Source organism: Saccopteryx bilineata, chromosome 2, assembly GCF_036850765.1.
Source record: "Saccopteryx bilineata isolate mSacBil1 chromosome 2, mSacBil1_pri_phased_curated, whole genome shotgun sequence".
Lineage (NCBI taxonomy): Eukaryota > Metazoa > Chordata > Mammalia > Chiroptera > Emballonuridae > Saccopteryx > Saccopteryx bilineata.
In genome coordinates this window covers 238,171,110-238,189,478 of record NC_089491.1, presented here as the reverse complement: position 1 = coordinate 238,189,478, position 18,369 = coordinate 238,171,110, and the positions used below count along the sequence as shown (strand labels likewise).

General features: G+C 46.3%; 1 protein-coding gene and 1 pseudogene across 6 annotated transcripts in view; both read left to right on the top strand.

The window, feature by feature from the left end:
* ETS1 (ETS proto-oncogene 1, transcription factor) overlaps positions 1 to 18,369 on the top strand; it is a 134,906-nt gene that overhangs the window by 104,367 nt on the left and 12,170 nt on the right. For 4 of the 6 annotated variants that reach the window (XM_066259702.1, XM_066259704.1, XM_066259705.1 and 1 more), the window contains 3 exons: positions 2,713 to 2,790; positions 4,409 to 4,657; positions 8,904 to 9,164. In XM_066259702.1, coding sequence (XP_066115799.1) covers positions 2,713 to 2,790; positions 4,409 to 4,657; positions 8,904 to 9,164 — 588 coding nt within the window. The remainder of the gene's footprint in view (positions 1 to 2,712; positions 2,791 to 4,408; positions 4,658 to 8,903; positions 9,165 to 18,369) is intronic. The other 2 variants (XM_066259707.1, XM_066259708.1) reach the window with 1 other exon arrangement.
* On the top strand, positions 4,706 to 4,776 carry LOC136327796 (small nucleolar RNA U3; annotated as a pseudogene).

Sequence of the window (18,369 nt, the reverse complement as noted above, 5' to 3'; positions counted from 1 at the left end):
TGAGTGGGGTCGCTGCAAGGGTAGGCAGGTGAACAGACACACCCGATGAGGGGACAGCGCGTGATGCTATCGTCTGTGGGTGTCCTGTCTACGTGTCCGAGGAGACATGTCAGTACAGGTGCTCAATAAATGTTAGTTTCCTTTTCTTCTGTGTCTTGGAGGGTCAGATTTTAATCTTTAGCAAGTTTGAACTCCTGAAGCTTCTTGGTATGCGAAATTCTGATCCCTGCCCTTATCTTGAACTCATGACTGTTTCAGCAAGCAGTGCCCACAGCCAGCTCCAAGATATTTTTTTTCCTCTGGTGATCTTGGTGCACACCCCCTTTATCTGTGGCAGCATGATACCTGGCCACATCCATCAGAAAGCTTAGTTTCTCCAAGCTTCTTCCTGAGACAGGCTCCTCTGCCCACCAGCTGGGTTGGCATCACAATCCTGTGGTGCACCTTTCTCATCTGGAGCACAAAAAGGGGTTATGTCGGGACACAGTGTTGCAACCTTGTAATGACATGGCCTCCCCTACTAGTCTCTTCCAACCTTTTTGGACCGAGTGACTCATATACCACAGTCCTGGCTGAGTATAGAAACAGCAGCAGGCGGCAAACTTGGGTGTTTTTGCGCTTATTTTTCTGAATTTCTTCTTAAAATAAATTGCAGTTACCAGCAGTCAGCAGTGCCCTCCAGCTGACTGTAAGCCTAGAAGCCCAGTGCCCTCTCTGACCCAGGCCCACCCTTTCCCTGTGGTCACCAGCTCCAAGCCCTGGCACAGACGCTGGGGGCAGGGAGCAAAGCTCAGGATTAGCACTTTTATTCCGTATAATACCTTCCTTTGTTTAAGGATATTTTCCACCCCGCCATGTTCGAGAGGGACCCAAATTAGATTTCTCTGGGCACAGAAGTGTTATCTTTTTCCCTTCTCTTCAGCTTCTGAAATATAAACAAACCCAGGCAAGAGCTAGGTGACTTTTGCTGCAGTGCCCTGGCCAAGGACGGCGGGCAGCGTGCAGCCTTCCCCGAAGCGCCGCCATGTTCCTGTGCAGCTGCACCCACGCCCACTCACTCGTGTTGACATGAGCAACCTGTTTATGGAGAGAGAGCTACAGCAGGCTCATAGCAGGTCTGATGTGACAGTTGGCTCATAAACAGAACAGTGGATCCTGCCAGCCCATGTAACCCAAATATCTTGTACACTGTTTTCCTCTCTTTATCACCGTGGAGTGGCTGTGTGTTCCGGAGCATCCAAACCCGCCTCTCAGCATAGTTAGCGTTCACATCTACTTGGCATCTCCTTGTTTTGAAGGTGCTTTCAAATCCATTTTCTCTTTGGATTCTCACACCAGCCCTGAGAAAGGGCAAAGGGCATGCACTGTTCGTGTCTGCATCTGTAAAGGAGGACAGTGTAGGTGGCTTCCTCAATATCACTCATTTCCTTAAACCCAGGTCTTGCCCAACTGCAGCCCTGCCCTGTGTTCTCTGTATAATAATATGGACTCATGGGGGAGCTTCTGGTCCGTAAGATGGATTTAGCCCACCTTGTTGCAAAAGAAGAATTTAAGAGAACCAGGAGCATCAGGAAGTAATTGAGTACATTTGAGAGCAAAGTCATATCATCCTACTCTTTCTCTACTGAGAGAGGCAGTAAGGTTCATCTGTCTTCAGGTCCTTAAAGAGCTGAGCGAGATGTTTGCTCCAAAGCTACAGCTTTGGTTCCGTAATTAAAATAAAGCCACATGGCACAGAAAGAACATAGCTGTTTGGGTGGGGTAGAGGCCAAAGGTACAGGGGTTGTTTCAATCTGATAAGCTGCTAAAGCAAAGTTTAATCACTTTATCGCAACTGGGGACTGTTTTTCTGTGCAGGTATAAACTTGTTTTCCCAGCAGCCTTTGCTCCCGACAAGCTATCAGATACCCGAGGAAAAATCCAAACCAACACTCTCCAAGTGTGATTCCAACAGTGAAATACAATCAGATGACTCCATGCAATGGCCAGAGGCCAGACGGATGGTCCCAGGGCGATGGGAGGATTTGCAGGCTCACCTTAGTTCAGTGGCGAACCTTTCTATGCTTGGCCATCTCCATCTGCATCCCTTTCTCTGTCGTGGGGAGGTTGGCACCGGGGTGGCAGTTTGGTTATGTTGCTCTTCTCTGTCTTTGCATGCACCCTGTCATATTTCACCAGATAAGTTACCTTACAAGGGTCCTGCTGCTTATCTGTGCCTGAGCTTGAAATTGGAGGGCAATGGAAAAACCATGTAACAAAAAGCAGACATCTGTTAGAAGAAGTGGGAGCTATAAAATCTATCTGCCTAAATATTTTATTATATTTCTAAAAACTTTTAGAGCTGATCAGTTTGAGCATTGGGGACTGATTTTGGTAACTTCCCAAGCTGCTTTCTAGCCATTGATGCTGATGTGGTCCATGCATGCATCAGAATGAGGGTGGACTGCCTCCCCAGCCCATAGAGATTATTCACTGGTGCTCTTTCCAAGATATTAAGCTACTGAAATAGTAAACTTAGCCATACTCTTGTGATCTCATCTCTAGACAAAGTCCCAGTCAGAGTGGACTCACAGACCAACTCAGTTCACGGACATGCAGCTTTCTTAGAAGAGGGGTTGAGATCATTGTGGTCCTTGTGTCCAAGATCCTTTTAGGCCAAGCACTGCTCGCCCGTTGACCGCTCTGTTTCATTCCCTACCCTGTCTGTTGCAGAGGATGTGAAACCATATCAAGTTAACGGAGTCAACCCTACTTACCCAGAATCCCGTTATACCTCGGATTATTTCATTAGTAAGTTCACCTTCCGATCTTCTTCCCTCATCTGGCTCCTTACAATGGGATCGGAGGAAAGGAACCTTGTCCCAGTTGAACACAATCTTTTTCGTGGTAATTCTGTGGTAAACAATGTTTTCTTAAATGTAGAGTACTTGGTGTTTATTTTATTTTCCCCACAAAGCACAAGGCTTCAGCCGATAAACATTTTTATTAACCTGTAAGCCTCCACCCACAGGGGTCGGGAACCTATGGTTTGTGAGCCAGATGTGGCTCTTTTTTTTTTTTTTTTTTACAGAGACAGAGAGAGAGTCAGAGAGAGGGATAGATATGGACAGACAGACAGGAACGGAGAGAGATGAGAAGCATCAATCATTAGTTTTTCGTTGTAATACCTTAGTTGTTCATTGATTGCTTTCTCATATGTGCCTTGACCGTGGGCCTTCAGCAGACTGAATAACCCCTTGCTCGAGCCAGCGACCCTGGGTCCAAGCTAGTGAGCCTTTTGCTCAAGCCAGATGAGCCTGCACTCAAGCTGGCGACCTCGGGGTCTCCAACCTGGGTCCTCGGCATCCCAGTCCAACACTCTATTCACTGCGCCACCACCTGGTCAGGCCAGATGTGGCTCTTTTGATGGCTGCATCTGGCTCGCAGACAAATCTTTAATAAAAAAAATGATTATGTTAAAAATATAAAACATTCTCATGTATTACAATCCATTCATTTCCTGCTGCTCATGTTCATGGTTGCGGGTGGCTGGAGCCAATCACAGCTGTCCTCCAGGATAACACCAAATTTTTATTGGATAATGCGTAATGTATACTGGTTGTTGTATGCGGAATTACATTTTAAAATATGTGGCATACATGGCTCTCTCAGCCAAAAAGGTTCCATAGTCTCTCTGACATATTCGAAACAGAAGTCACGTGGGAGCTACAGCTTGATTACCATTGGAGCCTGTGCCCTGCAGGGGCCATCAGAGATTCCTGGTTCTGTCCCCCCCCCCCCCCCCCCCCCCCCCCGTTTACTAGTGAATATGACAGCATTCCTTCTGAAATCCTTCCTCAAGGGTGTGCCATGCAGTTTCAAATTCTGTTACAGAAAATAAAGCCTTCTCCCTTCTCCAGTATGACACTTACCCACACTGGAGAGGTGGCCAGAGGGGAATTCATGTAGGGCTCTCCTTATCTGATGGTGTTGCTTCCAAAGGGACTCTTAAGCAGCTTTGTTTTTGTTTTATTTTTCACTTTATTATGATTTTTATTCTTAGAACAACAATGATATTAACTACCATATAGTAAGAGATTATTTTGTGCCAGAATCGTTGGTAGGCATTTTACATATATGTTCTCATTTGATTTTTCTCACAATGCTCCGAGAAAGATTGCTATCATTTCTATTTTAGATATGAGGAAATTAAATCAGAAAATGGAGGTTTCTTGCCAAGGGCCATAGCAATTAAGAAGTGGAACAAAGTTAAACACCCAGGCCCTGCTCATTGAAAGGGTTTTTTCTTACTCTCAAAGGTAGTCAGCTTGTTTGTTTCACATTGAGGGGCTGTTGTAAATGGTGAAGAACTATTTGTTTTAGGTACAAATCTTTCTCTTCTTTTATCTCACATACTCTCTGTTTCCAGGCTATGGGATCGAGCATGCTCAGTGTGTTCCTCCCTCAGAATTCTCAGAGCCCAGCTTCATCACAGAGTCCTACCAGACACTCCATCCCATCAGCTCTGAGGAACTTCTCTCCCTCAAGTATGAGAACGACTACCCCTCGGTCATTCTCCGGGACCCCCTGCAAACGGACACCTTGCAGACTGACTACTTTGCCATCAAACAGGAAGTTGTAACACCAGACAACATGTGCATGGGGAGGACCAGTCGTGGTAGGTCAGATTTTTCCTCTGGAAGCTCTTGGTTTCCAAGAATGACCTAAGACTATACTTTCAGGGATCATTTCTATAGTTTGTTACAAGAATGACCTAATTTTGTGAGTTTTCCAGGTCTCCTATTTCCCCCTCATGAATGGCCCTGCATATTCCTGAGTTTCATTCAGCCTTTCTGTCTTAGACTGTCTAGATAGTAAGAACTTGTCATTATGGAATTTGAGCCAAGTTCATTTACATGACAGAGCCCACAGGTTCACAGTGGAATTGAAAGCGGGCAGGGTGACCCATTAAATTTTGTATTGGGGGAAATAATTTTACCAAGTAATAATTCTAGTTGAATGTGGTTGTTTTTTAAACGATGCTTTATTATTGTTATTTTTGAGAGGATTTTTTTTGCCTAAGGAGGACACAATTGAGTAAGAATAGATCAGGTGACCCTTCTGGGAAGCTCGTAGTTTCGCACGTGCTCTGATGTTCCCCAGCGCATTTTGGGTCAGGCTGCAGAATCTGCCGGGGTATTGGAAAGACATCTGCTGCTCAGCCTGGGCCTTCTGTGACTTCCTTGGTTTGGGAAGATACAAGGTGGTTAACCAGTAGTTGATTTGGAACTGTCACCAGCAGTATGGTGAAAGTGTGTGTTTAGCTAGGGGACCTAGGAGAGGTGGCCAGAGGCTTCCAAAACAAGGCCCTCTTGTTGACATGACTATTATGACAATGATAAGATATTCACTGACAGGGAAGTAAATGTTTCAAAATAGCTGGCCGACTTTATAAAGCAACAGAAGTTAAATGTACTCAGTTTTTAAGATCAAGACATAAACACCAGAGGGCTAGCCACCCAGTGAAGTGTGCAGTTAGTTTTGTTTCTCAGTCTATCGTAAGGAGGGGTTTGCTCATCTGGGAAGAACTAGCTGATTTCTAAAAAATTGAAAAAGATGACTGTTCCAAAAGATGAATGGGGAAGCAGAAAGAGGAACATTAGCATTCCCACCCAAGGGCTCGGAGGACATTTGTTCACAGAAGACAGACTTGGTGGGTCTCCTACTGACTTCTGCTCAGTGACCACCCTGTTACTTTGAGGCACTTGGGGGGAGGGAGTGTGTGCAAAGGCATCTTTACTTTGAAGAATCACCCGTCGGCATCAGGGACCATATCCCTTGTCATCTTCTCTGAGTGTTCAGGTTTACACTTCTTCCTCGCAGGCCTCAGGACAGCCAGCGGGCTCTGCGTAGGGAAAGTCCCTAGCAAAATCAGAACCTGTAATCTTTCTGCTTTTGGCCTCAGGGTGTTTGTGTTTCATACTGAAGGGGATGGGTGGGATCAGTTTGCCTTCCCCTTTCTGAGTCTTTATTTTTGGGTGCGTGTCTATTTAAATACATACACAAATGTGCATGTGCATCTCTTTCCTTGGGCAGCTCAGAGAATTAGAACAACTTCCTTTCTTACAGGCTTTCTGTACATCTACGTGATGACCGAGCCTCTGGGTTTGGTCTCAGCATGTTGTTAACTTTGGGTAGATCTGCTGTCATATGTTTTTCAATTGCGTCTGGCTTTGCATTTGTGTAATTGTCCCTTCTTCTTCTCTTGGTTCTTGGTTTTTGTTCCCACTGCCACTCCAACCCCAAATCAATAACTGTGGAGCAGAGAGTAACCTGTACAAAGGGACTTGAGGTATTTCTGTCTGGCCTCATTCTCCCTCCCTCACATCAAGCTTCAGGCCAAGCCGTTCTGCTCACGGCTGCTTTCTGCATGTTAGCAATGCTGCACACAGGACCCACTTGAAGGGCTGATTGCATCTGACATGGTATGATTGGTCTAGAATGAAAGCATCACTGTTAGCTGGTTATTATTAATAAAATAGAACTCATACTGCATTATAGCACACAGAGTGCTTCTCTGGCCACCTACTCAGACTCTGAGGACTGTCATTGTGCTGGTCTGTTCAAGGGTGGCTAGGGGGCTACCCCATCTGCTGTTCTGAGTGTTCTGAGGTCTGCTTGCTGAGACATTTCTCAGGAAAGTTGGCCAATGAGGGTGCCCTGCATGAGCACAGCAGCACAACCGAGTGTCTAATCTAGATGGACACAGCCCATTTTTGGAGAAAATGCCTGTAAACAAAGGTTCCCAGCTGCAGGGTTGTGAGAGAGGTGAAGTGAAAGCAGCTCACGCTGTGAACTGGAGCTCTCGGCAGGGCTGTGCTTGCCTCATGCCTGGGAGGCTGCAGGGAGTGCTTCTGCCCAAGTCAGTGTCCGTGCTCATCGGGCTCCTTGGAAATGAACTGTCTGCCTATGGAAATCCCAGTCTCCCTGCCCCCCAGAAAGAAAAATGGCTGATAGAGACAGAGCCATTCCAGAGAGACTTAAGTATAAATACTGCCTACACATTGGTGACTTGGTGGGGTGGTCTTGATGAAAATATACAATCTCTTTCTTAGGCTTTTGGTGTGTTTGTCTCACAGAGACATTGAATGACCATCGAGATGGATTGCTGGTGTGAGTGAACACCTTTTTATGAGATACCATAAAATGCCCTGTTCTGTTCAAAAGAGGATATTGCATTCTGGTTTTGGGCTATTTCCTGGAGTCTTTTAATATGGATTTCTGGAAGAGGCAATTCCTTTATTTTTAAAGAGTTGCGAGTGTGACAGTGGACTGTAGGCAGGGCAGATAGCACCGTCAAGCTCTTCAGTCTGCCTCCTGGACATGACCCTTCTGTGAATGGATGCTTGGAGGAAGGTCTAAGAAAAAGTAGATAAATAACTACCTTTCTGCTGTAAGCAGTATTGGAGGGGATAAGAGGTTCAGGAAATCTACAACATGGATTATACGAAAATTACATATTTACTGAATACTTTTTATCTGGGGTTAAAAAAAATTCTTTTAAATCCTCAACTTAGTTTCTCCTTATTAAATTTTGGTTTGGATACAAAATTAAATATTTGAATTTCATTGTTGTAACCAAACTCTACTGTTTAGGGAGGGGAGAATACAGCCCAAACACTCTACTATTGGCTGATATCGGCCAGCCTTATTCTGGGATTCAAACTATAGGAGATTAGCCAGCCCTGAACAGTTGAGAGTTGACATAGGAATTCCTACATACAAACTGGTCACATCCTTAGCCTCGTGACCTGTCCTGAATCGAGGTGGGCATTTAGTCATCCAGGATTTAATTTGGGTTGCCTAAAAAGTATCTGAAAGTAAAACAGAAGAAATATTCCTGTGAGCCTTTTCAGCTCTTAGATATATTTTCCTTCATAATTTTTGTTTGTTAGCCTCCCTTTTAATGGCATTTTTTGCCAATGGAAATTTCTCTTGGAGCGATTATGCAATGATAGCAGCTGTTTATAACCTGGTTTGGGAAATTAATGAACTTGCATGATCTTATGGTCAGTTACTAATGCCTTAAGCAACTCATAGAGTTGAGATTTCTGACATTGCTATGGACCATAATAACTCTTTCATCCACTCCTTTGTTTTTTATTGCCCACACTTCCCCAGTGAAGTATGAATTTCAAGTACAGAATTGTACTCGGAGCGAATAAACAGTATGGATTTCTATTTAGAAGAGTGAGAGTGTTCTTTTTTTAAAAAAATATCCTAAAAAAGCCATCCCATAACTTTTTTTTCTATTTGAAAAGACAAGTCATAGAGGCAGTACATGTATTTCATTTTAAAATAGTATTTGGAAAAAATGCTAAAAAAATAACACTTTAGTTCCAAGGTCAAGGAAGGTCAATCTGCTCTTAGTCTAATGGAATTTTTTTTCTTATGACTAAAATATTTTGCCAAATTGGGCCTTTGGAAATTATCTCATTGGCTTGAGTTGGATTAGGGAGTTGAACCTGACACTGCTCCGATTTCTTCATTTGTTCATTCGGTCTAATACCTCAGCCAGAAACCCCACAGTAACACGTGTGACACGCAGCTTTTAGGTTTCTGGTTCTCAGGTTCTTGAGCTCCCTAGCCCTGCTGTCTCTGTTTGACAGGCATGAGCAGCAGTTGACTCTGAATCTCTGTCCTGGGAGCTGTGGAACAAGACAGCCCCGTGCAGTGGCCCTTGGGTTGCAGCCAGCATGGCCCTCCCTCCCAGAGCAGGCCCGCAAGCTTCCTCTGGCCTCTCCCTTCTTCCATGCCTCCTGCAGGTCTGATGAGCAGCCTCTCCTCACTAAGAGGGTTTTCACAGTTTTCTTTTCCCAATCCCTCCTCCCCTGCCCTCTTCCTACCTCCTCCTTTACCTCCAGGCAAGCTCGGGGGCCAGGACTCTTTTGAGAGCGTAGAGAGCTACGATAGCTGTGACCGCCTCACCCAGTCCTGGAGCAGCCAGTCATCTTTCAACAGCCTGCAGCGCGTCCCCTCCTATGACAGCTTCGACTCCGAGGACTATCCGGCCGCCCTGCCCAACCACAATCCCAAGGGCACCTTCAAGGACTATGTGCGTGACCGTGCTGACCTCAACAAGGACAAGCCTGTCATTCCTGCTGCTGCCCTGGCTGGCTACACAGGTAGGCTCCTGCCCCTACCTCTGAGCCTCTGTGTGGTGTCGCTGTGCGGGGCTCAGTGGAAGGCACTGCACATATTCCCAGAGACTGAAGTCCACCTGGTTCTTCCTGCAAGGGGTGGGGAGAAGAAGACGTCGAAGTCTGGGCAGGCTCTCAGGCCACTCTGTTTATGAATAGCCATTGATGGCTGGAAGCAAACTGTATCATTCTATCCCAAGGGATCATTTCCAAGAGTGGTAGGAAACAACTTATATTTTGGGCCTTTTTCCATATTTGGGGGAAGGGAACTTGGCATTTTTGGAAACTCAGCCTACTGGCTGAGCCTCAGGGGACTTTTTCTAGCCTGCTCTTGAAGGTCTTTCTAAGCACAGAACCAGCAGAAGTATCTCTCGGAGGCCCCACTGGGCAACCTACACCCTTGAGTCTTCCATAGTGGAGTATTCACTAGGCGGGCTGTTCAAATGGGAGAGCAGTCCTTAGTCACCCTGAACTTGGTCAGATCCAACCTTTGTCCTCACTTAGCTTTATTTATTTATTTATTATTATTATTATTATTACTTTTCCAGTAGTGGTGAATGAAGAAAGACCAGGGAAAGGAAGATATCTGTTGAGAGCTTTGGGTTTTGATGGAGAATCTGGTAATACAGCAGAGTTGGTTGTCCCGGTGAGTTGTCGCGCAGGTGCTGCCTAGCCGAGGACACGTTTGCAGTGTACGGAACTGTCCCGGGAGCATTCTAGCGTTCGTGGTCTGCTCCTTCCTGTAAGCGTGGAGTGTTCTCCGAACGTTAGGCATGGTGGCGTGAGTGCAGCTTATTGTAGACTTTGGGTACTCATCATTGGTCTAGGCCTCGATTCTCTTGTAATTTACTCCACCCTGGACAGGTTGGCACGTGGAGGGCCCTTTGTGTGCATGAAGATGAGCAGCGATGTGTGTGTGTTTCTTTGGAGGCATCTGTCTGATCTGAAGAGTTTGCCGCATGTTTGTTCTCCTGTCAGGGAGGTCTCAGCTTTTACTAGAAAAACCAGCTGACCTTCGAGAACAACTCAAATGCTTAGGAAAATGACTCCCTTTTCAAAGATCAGGCCTGTCTCTTCTGTTGCAGCTCCGTGTAGTTCAGAGCACACGTAGGTACTCAGGAGTCACGTCTGTGCTTTGAGGGAGCAACAAGATCTATATACAGAGTCACGGGTCAGAAGGGAACTTAAAGGTCCCCTGCTCTGTTCTTTCTACACTATCCCCCTGGTCCTTGCTTGAAGGTCTCTAGTGTATGGGGACTCATTACTTTTGAAGGGACCCCTTTTTCATCTCTAGAGAGAAGACTATGAGAAAGTTTTCCCATTCCTGTTAGTGACCTGGGGAAATGAGGAAGAGTAAATTGTCTCTTTCAAGATATACCTTCTATTGTTATAAGCATAGTTGTAGGTATTTTAAGAATGAGCATCCAATTGGATACACTGATGTGGGGGGCGGCTGCTAAATTAGGAAGAGGAGGGAAAGAATGAGCTGGCTGTGGGCTCTGGGAGGGGCAGGCATCTGCAGCTGCACATGCTTGGCTTCTGTTCTTGGGGTGCAGGGAGATACGCTGTCATTTGCCCAAGTGTAAAGGCCACGTCTTCTTCAACTTCCACCCTAACTCCAATGCCATCTGCTCAACTTCGTGTCTCTGTCGAAGGGATTTCTTTGTTCTGTCTGCACAATTGCCAGTATAACCACTGTCCACATCCACAGCCACAGCCACAGTTCTTTTCCGATGACAGTTTTCATCATTCTCTCTTAGCTATGTATGTGATTCTGTAATTTTGCTAGTGAAGGCCATTTTGTGGATAATGAGATAAAATAAAGTGACTTTTAGTCCTAACGTTTGGGTTATGGCCAAAGAAAGCTTTATGCTTTAGTTCAGCCTTCATGGGGTGACATTCTGGTAAGGATCCACGGTGATGTGGCAAGAGGCCTGATTCTGCCCCACATGGAAACTTCTCTGAAATGTTCATGTATTAGTTCTTGATCTTTTACATGGGAGATGCCTCGTGTAGCTAACGTCTACACGAGGGACTTAAAGGGTTTTGTCTCAGGTGATTTAGTACCTTTATAAGAATTATCTGAGAGTTGGGAGACCTTTCCAAGTGTCTCAGTTTTCAGGAGAGAAGCAAAGAGATGAATTGGAAATTCTGAGTGTGAAGTACGAAGTAGGGACATGAGTGTGAAGTACGAAGTAGGGACATGAACACTCAAGAGGGCCAGCCCCGAAAGCTACCTGGGAGGCTTTTCTGGCAGTCCAGACTTGGGGACAGGTAAAAGCATCGAAAGTTCTTCTATCACAGATATAAGTATGTCCTGGAGGTCTGAGTTATGTCTGATCCCCTTATTTAGACATATTGTTTTTAGTAGATTTCTTCCCCTCCCTTCCTCCCTCCCTCCCTCCCTCCCCCTTCCCTTCCCCTTCCCTCTCTCCTTCCTCTCTCCCTCTTCCCTCCCCCTTCCTTCCCTCTTTCCTCCCTCCCTCCCCCTTTTCTCCACCTTCCCTCCCTCCTTCCTCCCTCTCTCCCCCTTCTTCCTTCCTCCCTCCCCCTCCCCCTCCTTCCCTCTGCCCCCTCCTTCCCCCTCCCCCCGCTTTCCTTCCTCCCTCCCCCTTCCTTCCTTCCTTCCTTCCTTCCTTCCTTCCTTCCTTCCTTCCTTCCTTCCTTCCTTTCCTTCCTTCTATCCTTCCTTCTATTCTTCCTTCCTTTCCTCTTCCCCTCTCCCCGCCCCCCCCATCTTTTCTCTCTCTCTTTCTCAGGATAAAATATCCAGTGAGTGGAGGAAAAGGGACAGTGGCTATTAATTACAACTCTCAAAGACTAAAGTAGCCATTTGAATTAAAAAGAAAAAAACGTTTTTAAGGATCTTACCATTCAGTTGTTTCTTCTTTATAATTGTAAGTATAACTTTTTATACTGTCACAGATCGTGGTGAAAACAGTAACCCAGAAAACAGAAGTCCTCTGTGCTCCCTCCCAACTCTAACACACTCTGTGATTTTAGGCAAATTTATCTTGTACCTTTTTCTACTTTTAGCAAAGTAGAAGTGTTCATCCTTATCTTGGTGGTAGAAGATCTGTGAAAATGTAATTGAACTAAATCAATTAAACAAATAAGTGCTAGACATTGTGCTAGACATAGAGGGAATAAAGCTCAATTGTAACAGATCAATTATTTCAGCAAATGTTTCTAAGCACATGTTGAGTGTAGATAAGTGCTAGAAGCTTTTGAGGGTTCACTGTCTTGTCCAATTCAATACATTATAATTGACTTTAGACTGCAATTGGATTCTCTCATTGCTGTAGTTTGAATGAAGGTCAGGACTTGTCAGGCATGTGGGGGCAGTCCCCAGTTAGATAGCTTTTCCCCTCTGCCCACTGCCTGGTGAACGTCTCCTGCCCACACTGCAGACGGTTTCTTGGTGGTGGTTCTTTGCTCTTGCACCCCCTCTGCGGCCCCTTCACATTGCAGATCCATCCTAGAGAATGGGGCAGGGGAGAGAACATACCAGTTCAGTCCCCTCCAGGCGGGGGCTAGAACACAAACGGGTCTCTGGCTTTTATGCAGACATGTTCTGTGTGCTGAAGTTTGAAAAAGTACTTTGGAAGGTGGAAATCATTGTGTAAGTGTTGGCAAAACTTTTTATTGCTTGTAAAAGTCACACCTATTTCTTTTTTATCTCAAGTCCTGCCTTCCTTTTTGGTTTTGTTCTTTTCCCCCTTAAAATTGGATTGCTCCAGAGTGTGTGTGGCCACACAGTAGGAGCACTTGTACCCTGAATGAAAGGGTGTGTACATAGATTCTCTGAGCTGGGAATGGAATCCATTTTCCTGCCATTACACTAGGGGCTGAGGTCTTTATCCACGTTACCTTCAAAGACGTACATTTTATTGGTTCATGTGACGTCTTCGTTACTGCACTGTAAGTGTGGAAATCAGTTAGAAACTGAATGTTCACATTTTCTTGCACAGTTATATTCTTCCTTCAAAGATAAGAAAATTGCATCAACCTTCACTGGGCTCTCATGGCAACTTGTTAAATTAGATCAAGATGTGGGGGCAGATAACATGGCTTGAAAGCCTGCCTGCTGGCTGAGTTAAGAATACTTCAAATGCGGGCTGGCTTCCGCCAAAATACACCTTCCACCTCACTGTGGACTACTTATGGTTACCATGCTGATACAATCAGAAAGCTCCATTTTCTCTTGCTCAAAGGTATATTATGAGCCCCACCTAATTAAGAAAGTAATCTGAGACAATTGGCCAGTTGATGGATTTGAGCAAAATGCCCTCCAGATCCTTGACAAACATGGGCATCTCTGATTTTTTTTTCAGGTTCAGTGGGTATAGAATCATATACTGGATTGTCAGATAATATTCTCTCTTTCCTCCAGCCCCATTTTATAGATGATGAAACGGAGGCATAAAAACATGACTTATCCAAGGCCACCTGCACAGAAGGTTGCTCCTGAATTGACTCTTAAGTGCCAGTTGTCTCACCTGCTAACAAATTTTTTTTCTCCATTCTAAGGAATGAAAATACTCATTAGTTACTATCTCAGTCACCTCCTCAGAGCAGGTGAGGGCTCTTGCCTCGCTGGCCACTAATTAACACTGTGCATGAGTGAGTTGGAGGAATGGAGGAGGGGCAGGGCTGGTCTTTGGCTTCAGTCCAGAGGTTTCGGTCTGTAAGTCACCTTTGTCCAGCTCCATTCCGGACCGCCAGACATTGCCGTTCCTACCGCTTCTGTGATGGCTACTGAGCCGACCTGGTGGGAATGCATGTCAGCATCCAGGTGGAGCCCTGCCCTTTGAGTTGCCATGGTGAATGAAGTAGTGGGGGTCTCCCTTTTATCCTGGAGCCTGACAACAGCTGGGCCCAAAGCCATCTGTAAGCTAACAGAACTACGTGTTACATTGCTGTGCAGATTTGTGACTAGATGGCCCCTCACTTTCCTCAAGGCTAAATTGGGGACTCACTGGAATTCAACTTCCAAATATTTTGGCATGAGACAGAATAAAGGTACCAATCCTCTGGAGAAAAGAAGCCCCATCCATGGCCTGTAGGCCCTCTCCAGCTGCTCCCGGCCTGAGGTGTGTCTTCTTGCCATTTTGTAGATGGCACTGCAGCCAGTCTAAAAGCACTCAGCAAGCGAGTCCCTGCAACCCAGAAACGGGGCGTGCTGCCTTGCAGCTGAGTTGTTTTGGGGATGGGGTGGGGTGGGGGTGTCAGGAACCCAAAGCTACGGCTAAAACATGTTCTTGAAAATAAACAGCTTTACTGCAAAAGGAAGTCCTTCAAAGCCCTTCAATTAAAAAATAAAACTTAAGATTTGGCAGTGTTACCTGAAATCACAGTTTTCTCAAGGAGAGCTGGATTCCAGAATAATCTCCGCGGACTCGGGCACAGATGACAACTGAGAAAATGCGGCATGAGCCTGAGTGGCATGAGCAAGGGGGAGAGTGGCCGTCAAAGAAAATAGTAGTGCAGTGGGCATTTGTACAGAAGACTTCAAAAACTCTAACCAGGCATCCCCAAACTACGGCCCGCGGGCCACATGCAGCCCCCTGAGGCCATTTATCCGGCCCCTTGCCGCACTTCCAGAAGGGGCACCTCTTTCATTGGTGGTCAGTGAGAGGAGCACTGTATGTGGTGACCCTCCAATGGTCTGAGGGACAGTGAACTGGCCCCCTGTGTAAAAAGTTTGGGGACCCCTGCTAGTCAGTATCGTTGTTATGAACAGCATGGAGCTTTTTAATTTGGGAGTTTATTTTCTGAGCCAACCTGGAATATAGTCTGTTGATGGAAGACAGTGTCAACTGACTACCGTCTAGAAAAACCGACTTGCTGTCGTGGGCATGGAGCTCTGATGCCCATTTTGCTCAGTGGTTGCCTTCTACAGGGATCTTAGGCCAGGCAGAAGGAGCTGCTGGCGAGCTCACCGGAAGCCAGCAGAGGGTCAGAGCAGAGCATCCTTGGGCAGCATCTGAGTGGGCAGAAGGAAAAGAGCTTAGAAACGAGAGAGACAGCAACACAGACGGTCTCCCCTTCTGTGGCGCAGAGGCCTCTGTCCTTGGTGGGCTGCAGGAAACCAGGCAGACCCCTCAGCCCCGGTGGAGCCTTGCTGCCCGCCAACGTCGCAGGAGCTGGAGGGATTCTGATTCCTGGTGCTGCATGTGGTGGTCGGTCCTGAGGCGAGGCGTGTGGTGGCTGTGGGGGTCCCAGTGGAGTAGTGGGTTACCGTGCCACGCAGTGAGGAGATTGGTGGGAAAGCACTTGAATGCGTGGAAGGAGGACTCCTTGCAGGACCCGAGCTGACTGGAGAAGCAGCCCCTTCTGTTGCCTGTGTACTGGTGTCCCTGCTTCTGCCTCCTGATTCACCCTGTGACAGTTATTCTTAATCATCTGCCACCTGCAGAAGAAGGCCATGTGGTAGGAGGATTTGGCTTCACTATTAATTCTTTTTTCTTAAACATCTTTTAAAAATGTGGAGAGTGCAGGTTCTCTGTTTCTGTCTCTTGCTGTTGAAGGCCACCACTGGCTCCACCCCTCCCTGTCTGGACTCAGCGACAGGAACACCTTGCAAGCTGTCTTTTGTCTTTGGGGCAGAGGAGGCCCATCTATCCTTCACAAAATAGATTTCAAACCCTGGTGCTGTTTCCAGCCACCTGAGGTGGAGTGGGGGCTTGGATTTTGTGTGGCAGCCATCTCACAAGCTGACCCAGCTTTTCTGAGAACACTGTCCCACCTGTTTGAGAGGAATCACTAAGGCTCACACATTTTCGGTCACTGTTCCTTTAACAAAATCTAACTACACATGATGGACCTGGATGGTGACTTCTGGAATTCCACTCTGTCTTCAGTTTGAAGCTCCACCTTCTTGTTCCAACTGAGCAGAACTCAGTCTGGTTGCTGCCTTCGTAGGAGGCTTAGGAGACGCCCATGGCCCAGCTGGGAAGGGGGGCCAGATGTCCCAGGGGTCCTGCTTTGGCCCCTTGGCACCTCTCTCTTCATTGGAAGCTTTGCTGCTGTGGAGACTGAGCCCTGGTTCTTTAGGGTCAAGACTCGGTTCAAGAGAAGCTTTCCCCCTCCCTGTCCTCCATAAAGTGACTTTCATGTGCCGGCCGCAGGTTGGGTGCTTATCCAGACCTGGCTGTCATTTGGGTAGGCCTTCCGATTTAGGTCCAGGTTAACACACAGCAGGATGGCCACCCCTGCTGTTTCCCCTCGGTTACGTTTCAGGGGCTGTGTCATATAGGGTTAAGAGCAGGGACTGGGAAGCCGATCAGCCTAGGGTGGCCTGGTTTTGTCACTGACCAGCAGAGTGATTTTGGACAAGCTAACATCTCTGTGCCTCAGTTTTCTTACCTGCAAAATGGTAATAATAATAAATCATTCCTAGTTCATAGTATTGTTGTGAGAATGAAACAAATTAGGTTAAGGAAAGCACCCACATGTTGTGCCAGTACATAGGAAGTATGCAGCTGTTACCACTATTTCATATAGTTCTGCAGCCTGTCTATCTTCCCAGTATCGTTCTATATTCCCTGAGGTCAGGGAACAATATATTTTACATACCGAATTCCAGTAATTGCTGATACTGTCTTGGAGTGCAGCAGATACTTAATATCGATCACTTCACTTCAGCTATTCACCTGAACTCATGTGTGTGTTAAACTGCTGTAAACTCATATATATTATTATTATTATTATTATTTACCTGTCACCAACAGCTGCATGAGGATGGTTCTGTTACTCTCATTGTACAAATGAGGAAATTGGATTTCAGAGGGGGAAAAAGGTCTAGCCCAAAGTCACACTGCAAACAACAAAGAAGATGCCTTTCCAAATTTTTTTACAGTGTGCAAAAATTAGCAGGAAAATACCCAATATTAGCAGTATATTTGTTTGGGTCTGCTGAGAAGCAGATGTCAGACATTTATTGGTGGGGGGTAGGGGGTGGGGGGGCTTCTGTGAAGGACAAAATGGGAGAGAGCAAGGGAAGGCAGGGGAGTCTTCAGACCCTGTTTCAGGTCTGTGACCTGTAAAAGGAGAGAAGGAGGAAGGAGATTTGTGTGGGAAGAGCCTCCAACAGCCTCTCAGTGCCAAGAAAGGTTTGGTCAGGCTGATGGGGAATCCTCTGGTCAAAGTTGCCCAGAGGAGGAGCTCCCCGTCTCACAGAAGGGGCCCCAAGCGTCCTCCATGCTCAGTCCCTGGCCAGAGCAGACCCTGTGAAGGTGGCCTTGGTCAGGACATGGTGGAGCTAGTCAGCTCTGCTCCCCGCAGCAAGGGATCTGAGCAGTGCATGCTGATGATGGCCATAGGTCATGTGACCCCACATCATACCCGACTAACAAACAGGTTGTCAAATAGGCCCGCACAGCTTTTCTGTCTGGCTAGTTGTACAGAGGACTCAAGGCCAAGGTCAGTCCCAATGCTTGGTGGCCCATGATAGGCTTCAGAGAACAGCATAGTGTTGTTGACTGTGACTAACCAACTGCATTGTCTTGTGTGTGACTCAGTTCTCCCTGAGAGATAATGAGAGTGAAAGTTCTCCAAAGGTGAGTGAATGTGAAAGTTTAAACTCTGAAACGAGGATGGCGCTGCTTTGCCGGAGAAGGTGAGCGCAGGCACCGCGCTGTGGAGGTGTGGGACTGTCAGAGCCGATGCATGTTCTGGTGAAGACCTTGTGAGGCTCAGGTCTTGGTCCTCTCTTCTTTAAACGTGTAGGTGAGGACATTTTCAGCTCATCCCGTTAAGGTGGAATGAAAAAAAATGTTTGTTATGCTACCTCCCTGCCGTTGTTAATATTCTCTTGTGATTTAACCCTGTCTGGCTACAACGGCTGACATTGGAGGGGTGTTCAGATGAATGGTTGAAAAACTGCAGTGCTTAAATGATCATTAGGATCTAGTTCAGCTCCCCAAGAATTGTAAGATGCTTGACCAGTCATTTTTCTCATCCTTGAGAAGCAGGAGGCACTTGATGCCTCAGATAAAATAAATTCCAGATGTTGCATTGAGAATCTACTAATTAAAGGCACTGGCTTCAGATTTCTCAAGTCTCGTTTCTAATCCTAATCAGTGAACAGATCTTTCATTCTCCCTGTTAACCTAGCTTCTTAGGAAGGCGTGTACATTGGTTAAAAAAACCATTTCCATGGTGTCTCACAGAATTCTCACCTTGTACC